Source organism: Prosopis cineraria, unplaced genomic scaffold, assembly GCF_029017545.1.
Source record: "Prosopis cineraria cultivar Desert tree isolate PC_DT_omini unplaced genomic scaffold, ASM2901754v1 PC13, whole genome shotgun sequence".
Taxonomy (NCBI): Eukaryota; Viridiplantae; Streptophyta; class Magnoliopsida; order Fabales; family Fabaceae; genus Prosopis; species Prosopis cineraria.
In genome coordinates, this window is record NW_026555344.1 from 9,131,310 (window position 1) to 9,142,524 (window position 11,215).

At 28.6% G+C, this 11,215-nt stretch overlaps 2 protein-coding genes across 2 annotated transcripts; both read right to left on the reverse strand.

Annotated features, from left to right (window-relative positions):
• Positions 1-5,235: 5,235 nt before the first annotated feature.
• Positions 5,236-7,596, reverse strand: LOC129290400 (uncharacterized). The gene is made up of 6 exons (XM_054927159.1): positions 7,401-7,596; positions 7,232-7,290; positions 7,068-7,104; positions 6,883-6,954; positions 6,108-6,435; positions 5,236-5,649 (listed from the first exon to the last, which is right to left on the reverse strand). Exons 1-6 carry the CDS (start codon positions 7,550-7,552, stop codon positions 5,311-5,313), a joined length of 987 nt encoding a protein of 328 aa, XP_054783134.1. The 5' UTR covers positions 7,553-7,596; the 3' UTR covers positions 5,236-5,310.
• Positions 7,597-7,628: 32 nt separating this feature from the next.
• LOC129289864 (uncharacterized) lies at positions 7,629-9,495 on the reverse strand. The gene is made up of 4 exons (XM_054926626.1): positions 9,251-9,495; positions 8,965-9,140; positions 7,796-7,983; positions 7,629-7,692 (listed from the first exon to the last, which is right to left on the reverse strand). Exons 1-4 carry the CDS (start codon positions 9,354-9,356, stop codon positions 7,629-7,631), a joined length of 534 nt encoding a protein of 177 aa, XP_054782601.1. The 5' UTR covers positions 9,357-9,495.
• Positions 9,496-11,215: the final 1,720 nt, after the last annotated feature.

Here is an 11,215-nt window from a genome sequence, read left to right on the forward strand (position 1 = left end):
GGTTTTCATATAATCTAAATTAGATTACTTTAGAGTTTCGATTATATCTATAACATAAAATGTTCGCTAAACATGTCAACCTTGAGTATGATTCACTCTTTTCCGCCTTCAAATAAGTTTACACCCCTGAATAAACCAATATACTTCAGCAATATTGAAGCTTCTCTATAATACCAATAAGGGAAATGAGTCAATCTTTCACAGCGTACACTCCTCTGAAGCAGTGCTTATAAAGAAATGTGTAGAAGGCCAAACGACTTTCAAGAGTCACCAAGGATACATATAGCTATGTTGCAGAAAAGGTCCAGCAAAAACTTGCAAGCGACAAAGCGAGATCCCTCTCTTCGATCGACCGAAAGAATCACTCTTGCAAAATCTGTCATTTCTAACTAAATACAAATCTTCTTAACTAATATAACAGCCATGTAACAATATGGAACTATCCAAGTGCAATATGACACAAGGAAGAATGTAAAATATTAAGAGAAAATCTTTGTAAGAACGTTAATATTAAATTAGAAATCATAGTACTAAAATATGATATAACAAATACTGAAATTTGGGAATGTTAAAAAATCTTAATTTAATATTAATATTCTTATAAAGTCATTATTTGTCATTTTGCCAAATAGTATTGAGCATTAAGGACCTATAACCCTGCAAAATTCCTTCAACGCAATAGCCCATTTGCACCTTCCAAGTAAGCTTGCGTCACACACAGAATTGAAGCTGGAATTAAGAACCTAGAAAGCTGGAATTAAAGCCTTCCAACCACAACTTGCTTTTAAGCTCATTACTCTCCCGAAGCTGTTGTGGGCTATACTGTTATTATTCTTCAGGCTAAGCCAGGCAATATTTTTTACAATAATATATTATCTTTTTTTTACAATAATTATAATACTTTTTAAATTTACTAATTATATAATTCTTATATATACATATCAGAAAATTAATGTTCTTTTCCGTCATTCTCAATATAAACTTAATTTCTAATTATATTATTCAAATAAACTTTAATTTGTTAAACTGATTTTTTTTATTTAAAAAATGATTAAGGTTCAATTTTGCCCCTATACTTGTTTTTAAGGAGTAGTTGGGCATCTTATACTTTTGAATAGGGCAATTTTACCCCTAAGTTATTTTTTTGAGAAGCCAAAAACCCCTTCTATTAATGCCGTTAACTCTGTTGTTATATGCTGATATGGCATGTGTGTGAAACTCATGCACAATGACATGTAAGACTTCAACCATGGTGCTAATTTTTTTCTGAACTCTTATTTAGTAGTGCTAGGTACTCTGAAGTATTGTTAAAATAAAACTTAATAAATAATATGAAATTATTAATTATTTTAATATTTAACAATTTAAATATTATTATTTAAAAACATTACACCACTCATTTAATATTTTAATATTTTATAATTTTGTATTAAAAATGAAGGATATGAATCTCCAAATTAATGAAGGGACTTTTTTTTCTCATTTCTTCATTTTTTTCTTGTTAAGTAACTTTTTTCATAGCACATTAATGGAATAAATGATATCTTTTAAATAAATATTTTTGTTGTCGTTTTGGTGATCCTAATTGTCATATTTTTTATTTTATTCCTAACAGTTTAACGTATAAAAAGTATTAAACTTGGGTAGTGTAATTTTTGGAGGAAGATTGTTAGCTGACAAAAAAAAATTAAGGATTTAGTCATTTTCTTGCAAATATAAGTTTCGACACGCATAAAAAAGCATAATGATTTTGACACTGTCTCAAAAAAAGATCAAAAATTGATATATAAAAAATAAAAATTCATCTATAAATTTATAAAATATTAGTTTGAGTTGTTAATATTTAAAAAGTAATTTATAAATTTTGAATGAATATTTGTAAATAATAATATTTAAATTATTAAATATAAAAATATTAAATATTTTGACAATATTTATTAAATTTTATTTTAATAAGACTTCAAGGTATCCAGTACTCTTAGAAAAAGACTTTAGGACACTCAACACTTCTGAAAAAAGAGTTTAGAGGCAAATTAGCATCAAAGGAGATGGTCAGAGTCTTACATGTCATTATGCATGGGCCCCATACACAAGCGACGTCAATATATAATGGCAGAGTTAACAATTCATTAATAGAGGAGGTTTTTTGCTCCTCAAAAAAATAGTTTAGAAGTAAAATTGTCTCACTTAAGAGTATAAAGTGCCCAGCACTTTTAAAAAATAAGTAAGAGGGTAAAATCGAACTTTAACACTAAAATTAAATATAAATTACATTACTGTAATCAAATTTCATCACAACTTTAAATTTAAATTCTATGCTGTAATTTGTAAAAATTTTAATTTTTTTTTTGTACAAAGTGGAAGGACTACAACAATTTAATAGGTCAACTTCAATAGCTTTTAAAAATATACATTAATTTTCACCATTAAAATTTGATTTAAATGGTTCAAAAGTTTAGTATATTAGGAGAAAATGGAAGAAAAATCCCCTGAAATATACATATGATAATAAGTTCCATAAAATGTCATAATATTTTTCAAGTCTCTAAAGACCTTCTTGACATTGAAAATTTTTAGTAAAATTACTAAAATACCTTCAATTTAAAATGAAAAAGTAATACCTTAAAATAATAAATATTAGTAACTATTTTAGTTTAAGTAATGACTACTTTTTTTATAATAATTAGAGTGGAACAAGCAATTATAATTTTTCTGTACAATTTTTTGATTTATTAAAATACAAATATTACAAATATATATTACCACTTTAATTTAAATAATGACTATTTTTTTAAAATAAAATAAGTAATTATAACTTTTCCTATGTCAATTCTTTATTTACTCAATTCAAATGTCATAAATATTTGTTATTACTTTAATTTGAGCAATAATTATTTTTCTATTATCAATGACTAGAACGGGACAAATAATTACAATTTTTTGTGCAATTTTTTTATTTATTAAAATTTAAGTATTGTAAATATTAATGATTACTTTAGTTTAAGTAATAACTATTTTTCTTCTGACAATGACTAAAATAAATAATAAATTATTATTTTAATTTAAATTAGAGATATTTTAGTTATTTTACTAAAAATTATTGATATCATAAAGGTCTTTAGAAACTTAAGAAGAGTTATAGTGTTTCGCTAAACGTCATTATCATTTGTATATTTTAGTAGGATTTTTCTATCATTTTCAATATAAATGTGGTAGAAAAATGTTAGTAAAAAAAAAAGTCTATTATTAACTATTAAGTCTTATTTTTAACATGTAGGTCTCAAAAAATGAAAGGAAAAATGATAATAAAATTTCTCTAAATTATATAAATTACAATATAATCTCTTAAAATGTTATAATTTCATTAAAGTTTATAGAGATCTCTCTATTAATAAATTTTAAATTAAAAATATTATTTTATTATTATTAATAAGTTATAATTTTTTGTTCAATTCTTTAAATAAAAGTTGTGATTTTTTAGACAAAAATTGGGAATGACATTTTTTATTTTAAAAACTTTTTTAATAATAAAAATTACACTTGATAAATTATGATTTTTTATGTAACTCTTACAATTCACAAAATAAAAGTTATTCTTTAAGCATAAATTGTGATTGGAGCTTACTTTTTATTAACAGAAATTATATTTGATAAGTTTTAATTTTTTATTTAATTTTTATAATTTAAAAAATAAAAATTATAATTGGAGCTTATTATTTTTAGTAAGGGTAAAATAACCTTTTTATTTTAAAATTTATTGACACTAAAGTTTTTAAAGAATTCATTAAAATTATAATATTTTAAAGGATTAGATAGTTATTTATATAATTCGAAGAGATTTTATTATTATTTTTTTAAAATAAAATGTGCACCATCGTTTATCTGTTTTCTTTTGACTATTTTTTTTTTAAGTTATCTTTTAGGGGAAAAGAAAAAAGTCATCGAAATGAATTATTCACGAAGAGAGTATATCCTATATGTTAACACAAAGGCCGAACCAGGATAAAAATTGAAGGGGGCCAAACTTAAATAAAATTTTTTACATCCTATTGGTATATTTTTTTTCAATGTTTTAATATTTAGAATAATATTTTATTCTAAATTTAAATAAAATTTTGGATACTTATGTTATATGAAAAATATCATAAGAATCATTTGAAATTATTTAATATTTTAATAAATTAAAAAAATATTTAAAGTTAAGTAAAATATGTTTTATATGTATGATATAAACTCTAAAAAACTATATACCTGACCTACTAAAACAAACATTAACCAATACTATTTAGAAAGCAAATAATAAAATTATATTTATTTAAATACTTCCTCAATTTTTTAATAATAATTTATTTAAGAAAAATGTTTTTAAACAATCTACTAAAAAAATAAAAAATTGTAACTATACATGTGTGTGCTATACAATGGCAGAGCGATAGTTACTTGAAGGGGCCATATGCCCGCCCACAAATGAAAAAATTACTTATATGAGAATAAGAATATAGGTATTTATATTTTATACCTTATTTTTTTAATATTTTGCACCCCTTCTTTTTTATATTTTGCATTTTAAACTCATTGCATATTACTTTTTAACTTAGACTCAAAAATAATTTTTTTAACTCAAAATCCCAATAAATTTAAGCCCATAATTTCAATATACCCAAATAGTAATATTATTTTATAAAAATTAACATTTATTAAACCTTTCAAAAAATAAGGGAAAAATAATAATCTAGCCCACGTTGTTCCAAATCTCAAATCAGATTTACAAAAAAATTAGTTAAATATAAAAGATATATTGTTTATCCATTAGTTTATCTTCTCTTAACATTAACATTAGTATTACTTGTTGTCACAGCAACAATTGAAAAAGTCTTCTCTATGATAAAGTTTATGAAAAATTGATTGCAAACTTGAATAAAAAATTCATAAATAAATTTTTGTCTCGCGACTTATATTAAAAAAAATGTATTTGAAAACATTGACAATGAGCTTATTATTCAACAATTTCAAAACATAAAATCATGTAAAAAAAATTTATAAGATATGTAATTATTAAATAATTTTTTAAATTATAAATATGTAAATAATTTTGTCTCTATTTTAGGATCCTGGCTCCGCCTTTGGTGGGGTGCACGCACACAATGAGAGGGAGGGTACGTTTTTTGGTTTCTTCATGTGGGGATGAAGATGCTACACCTTTATTTCTAGGAAAGTGGCAGTTGGCCCCCGTCAACAAAGACGTGGATCCGCCCCTGTGTAAACGTGTACACATATATTCAAATTTTATGTTCCCTTGATACAAAGTTTTCATCTGAAAATGTCTGAAGATATTTGCCGGTGTCTCTCTCTAACAAAAATCAACCACAAGACGAGAGAGAAGAGAAGTGCAAGTGAGAGCAACAACAAGCCAATGAAGATGAAACCAGAGAAACGCCTCATGGGAGGACAGTAGTTGTCACTGATTTCATCAAATGTTTCTGCAACAAACGCGCAATCTATCAAGTCAATCAGCTTTGGACCATTCTTATCCAATGTGTTGCTCACATTTACAGCCATCATTATCTGTTGGTACAGACTTGGAGTCAATCTTCCCATGTTCTTGCACCTTCCATCTGGGGATGTATTGCACACAAAACCTTGATATACCTGCTCATCATCAACCCTGAAGTTTTAATATCACTTGTTTTCGTGCCGATTTTTAAATATAAGTTAATAATAGAAAGAAGTCTTGCACTGGATAATTGTATCAAAAAAGAATATATGGAAATTATCATCCACAGATTCAATTCCTTGGTGCCCATTAAAATGTTGAAAGTCGTTTCAACATATTTGGTTAACATATTGCTTAAATCTAAGCATATTTGCAAAGTACAAAGTACATTTGTAAAAGTTAAAAGTAAAGATTTCTTCTTTCCACAAAGCGACTTTAATTTTTAACAAAACTTTTGTAACTAAAAGTCCCTTTAAAAATAAAAGGAAGTTGAAACTGCATGGCAAAAACAAGTTGAAACTGCTAGTCGAACAAAATATAAACAGCTCATCAAGCATGAATAAAAGGAAGAGCTCTGTACAGTGTGTGCGTGAGTGCGTGTATAAGCAGTTACCTGAGATGCATTATCTAAGGAGACTTCTTGAGGACCACATGGTCGTTGAGTCATGTCAGGATTGACTGGGTTACAGAGGAGAGGCAAAGGAGGACCGGATTGATTGTAGAAAGCCGAAGGCGGCGCGCCGGGAGGCGCATCAACGTTGGCCATGTTTTTGACAAAATCATTAACCAAAGTGACCATCTGGAAGGAGGTGTTTTTGGTTATGTCCAGTGCTTTCTGGGTTGTAGGTCCGTCCACGCAAGGAATAACCTCACTTAGAGATGTACGATCTTGAGGGTGTTCAAGCCAATCCTCCATTGCAACACACGTGTCTCCTACTCCACTACAGTGTCATAAACATAAAGGCTCAATAGTACAGGATACTAAATCCCACGTTGAAAAGTAAAAGTGCTCAATGGTATTTATGTTACGAGTCAGTTTTTCTATCTCAACAACTAGTTTTTGAGATAGAATTCTTCACCTCACTTAACCACTTCATGCATGAGAGTTTTTTAGTTTGACCCCTTGAAGTAGAAAATTATAGAGTTGAAGTGTAAAAATACTCAGAAATTTTTTTCAGTAGCCTCTGGTATCTTTGTCAATAATAGTACATGGGTACCTATTAACTTTATAAAAGAGATTAACATTTTTCAATTTGTTAAAATAGCCAAACGTTAAGTACCCATGGCCATGCACCATTGTAGACTTAATCATGCTAGAAGCTCCCAGAAAAAAAAGTTTTTGAGTCCCCTTAGCCTAAAATTATATAACAATGAATGGAGGAACTCACTTTTGCACAACAAATGATATAGAGCTCAGTATTAGAGTCCCTGTGACCAGAATCCACCCAATGAAGAACAAGCTGCAATATTGTAGCAAGTTAATTATTACACTCATCTCAGGCTAATATGTGCAAGAATATAGTATACTAACAAATAGAATACAAAATCAAAATGGAGCTGTGAGATAACTTACAAGTAGACAATGCCTTTCCAGCCACAAACTGAGAATACTGCAAAAACAATCAGAACCATATATAAAGTGATATAAGCCAAACAGAATCTGTATTGAATAACAGAAATAATCAAGTTCATTAGAGATGACGATGAAAGAGTTACTATATGTGTGTGTTTACTTACTGAAGCCAAGGAATGCCAAGAGGAGCATTACAGCGGTAACAACTACAAGAGTATAGCTTCTGCAGATAATAATAACAACTGTTTAGCCACTTCATATATGTAAAATCTTAATTCTGATACACACACACACACACGCTACAAAGAAGAAGAAGTACGAGGGTTCACTAACAGGGCACCCAGAAATTTATCTGCAAGTGTGATGACATCCTTTAGAATGATCCTGGGATTATCGCTTGAATTACTATGAACCAAGTCACGAAACTGTTCAATGCTGTTCTCAAATTCTCCTGGGAGAGAATATGCGCCTACAGCTAACTTCATAGCTCCATCAAGATTATTCAACACACTGTTCAAAAGATCAAGTACTTCAACTATTCTGCCCCCAACATCATCATCATCAATCTTCGTCTGAATCTCTCTGAAAGTTCGCTTGTCCAGTGTAAAGCAGAGCCCCTCCAACTCTGAAATCACCAACATCACACCACTAAACCCTAATTAAGTGTGTGAGTGTGTGTGTGTGTGTGAAGTTAAGAAGATGTTATGAAGGGATCTAGAGCGACCTACATAGCAACGAGCAAGAAGAGGACGATGTAGGTGAGAGACCCCCAATAAACTGTTCGAGAATAACTGCTTCTTGATTTGTTGTTGCGGCAGCAGCAACAGCAGCACAGAGCTATGATGAAGAAGACAATCACACCCGAAAACCAGATGGCTGCAACGTATAGTGGTGGAGCACCAGAATACAGCAGTGACTGTACAGAGAACCAAATAGCATGTACAAGGAATGAATGGTCATCTTTATCAAATATCAAATTCTTAACCTCAACAACAAACCCATCACTAGGTGGATCCCCCATAGATTACACAATGTCATCATGCTAAATTAACAATCAAATCTTTAAATATATTATAAATCAAGAGATCTCATTAAAAATTACATATTTTACTCTTTTTGTTGGTGTTTCTCACATCCTTTTTAAAAGAAAAAGTTATATCTTGTTTAAGATATGTTTATTTTAAAAACAAAAATATTAAAAAAATCATTTAGATAAGTGTTTTGAATTTAATTATTTTTAAAACTCTTCTTTTTAAAAAAAAATAAAAACATTTTAAACCTTTTCTTATTTTACTTTTCTTGTTTTTAAAACATATTATATTTTATCATTGAAATTTACAATTACCTTGATCAATCACTATCACTATCATAAACCACAGTCATTAATTACAAGCAATCATAACTATTGGCTAATTTTTCAATTCTAAAAATTTTTATAAATTAACATAATAAAAAATATTTCCTTTTTGTTTATTTTTAAAAACAAAAAATAAAAATAGAAGTCAAACATATCCTTAATCCTTTTTTCCCCTATGTTTTTGGCTCAATTCTCAATTCCTTAACTTTAACTCACTCTTTACAATTTGATTTAATTGTAACTTAATTTATGAAATTTAATTAAATATAATTTCATTTCTATATTTTTAATCATTTAAAATATTAGCCTCGAGCTTTAATATTTATAATTTTGTTTTTTAAAATATAAAGACAACATTTAAAATAGGCAAAATTTGAGGCATTAAGTTGTAAAAGTTAAAATTTAGAGACAAGATTTTAACTTAGCTAAAATTATAAGAATTGAGTTAGATCCAGTCAAAATTCGGGGCATACGTGGGTGAGTTTTGATCAAGGGGAAAAAAAATGATGAATGAATTGAAAAGGTGATACGTTGACAGACCGCATAATAATGTGAATCGATGATATTCCAGCCAGCCTCATAGTACTGGAAATTATTGGTAGGATCAATCCTGCGAGTTCTTTCCGCAGCAAGAATGAAGGTTGAATTATCATTCGCATCATCATACTGACTCCTTTCTCTTTTCCATGCTACGATGGTTTCATCCTCATCATCCCCTACAATACATGTACATACAATTAAACACGTTCAATCCAAATTAAATATAATTTGATTGACGTCAGAAAACATTAATCCAGTTTTCTGAGTTAAATGCATTATTCAACACCTTGAGCGCCATGAGAGGGAGAGAATAAGGTGGCTGAAAGAATGAGGAAAATGATTGAGAGTAGAACAAGAGGTTGAAGTTTGATGAGATTGAGACGCGTCGACATTGAGTTTCAAATTTTGATATATGCAGCTCCCAAAACGCAATTATAATAAAAGTGAAATTTGCGATTGGGATCGAATTGTAAATAATTTATTATGCCCACATATTGCAGGTAATCTTTTTCAGATGTTTATTTCCCAGGAGGGAAATGAAGAAGGAGGTAATGAAGGACATGAAGAAAAACAATAATTACCATCAGTGGAAAAAAGAAGAAGAAGAAAGAACCAGGAACCAACAGAGATGGAGACCCTTTTTACTATATTTGGATTCGGCAAATTTCAAATGCTAGGTTGGTTTCATCAAACACAGATCCTTGGTTGTTCTTCATTTTAAAACTTTTTGTTAATTAATTAGATATCTTGCATATTATCCGGAAAAAGTTGACTTATTAGTCAAAATAAAGAGAAAAGCATGTTCTGGAAACAAACCAAGAATAAGGTGTACTTCTTCTGTTTTTATTTATGAAAAAAACTATTACTTTTATTTTATTTTTTTATATAACTAAAATTATATTTTTTAAAAAACATTTATTATAAATTTCATAAATTATCCCTCATAATTTCATTATTCACATTCATAAGAAACAATTAATAAATATTTGATTAACACAATTAATGAAGATATGTTTGTTATTTTTTATTTTCAGACACAAATAATATAATTAACTAATTTTTTAAAACTATATGATACAATTTTTTCTCCTATAAGTAAAAATAGAGAGATTACATGTTTTATAAAAAAAGAAAATTATCACAACTTCTTGCCATTACTCTCATCACATTAATTAATAGCATTAATGAATATTAACTCAAATAAGCGTGGATAGTTTATGGTTGTGAGTTGTGACTCCCGTGGATTTGATTTCTAACTCTTATGAATGTAACAATTTAATATTTACTTGGTTTGAGCTTTTAACATCTCAAAAGTCTTTTTTATAGATTATTTGTCAAATGTTGTCTGGCTGGTATTATGATATTTTAAAAAAAAAAATCATTTGAATAGGCTATTATAGAGCAAAAAAAAAATACTTATAATTACTTTAATTAATGAGATGGACTTTCTCAATTACTTTTGATAGTATAGTTGGATTCAGTTATCAGTTCTTGTATATCTCATAATAGGTCGCCTAGTTCCTTTATCTTTAATAACTTCCAACATTGATGGAGAATATTATTTGTCTTTTTTTTTTAAAAAAAAAAAAAAGCCCATGCCTCTCCCTCTCTGGGGTTCCTCTCAAGGAGTGGCGGGAATTATGTCTCATATAATGCGATGTCTCCTGCTTGGCGGCAGCCCCCTCATTCCCCTTATTCTGTAGTTTTGGTTTAATTTATGCTTCATTTAATACAAAAAAGTAATTTTAATGGACGTGAAAATGAAAATAAAAATAAAAGTGAAAATAAAAATATGCTTGATATGTAGGTGAAAGTGACATAAAAATTTAATTTTATAAATATATTTTATTTTGTAAAGATCAAAATGTCCATAAATTTATTTTAGATAAAAAAGTCTCCATCATCTTCATCTTGTTGAACCTTCTCCCATCACCAATTTGAAAAGACCATGGAAGGAGAACACTTGTGAGAGAGAGAGAGGCTTCGTTTTGAGGGTTAGGTTTGAAGAGGAGATATGGGCTTTGGGGATTGTGGACGAAGGTTTGGTGGTGAAGGACGGGACTTTGAGCGTTGAATCAGAGTTCGAGAAAGTATCCATGGAGAGTGAGAAAGGACTTTGGGGTTTGGACTGTTGTGGAAGAAGAAATTCAGACATGAGTTTAACCATGAAGTCTGATGTGATAGCAACCATTTTTTGTGATTTTTTTTTCGGTTAACATGAAATTCAAGATGGAGGATATGAGGAGTGGAG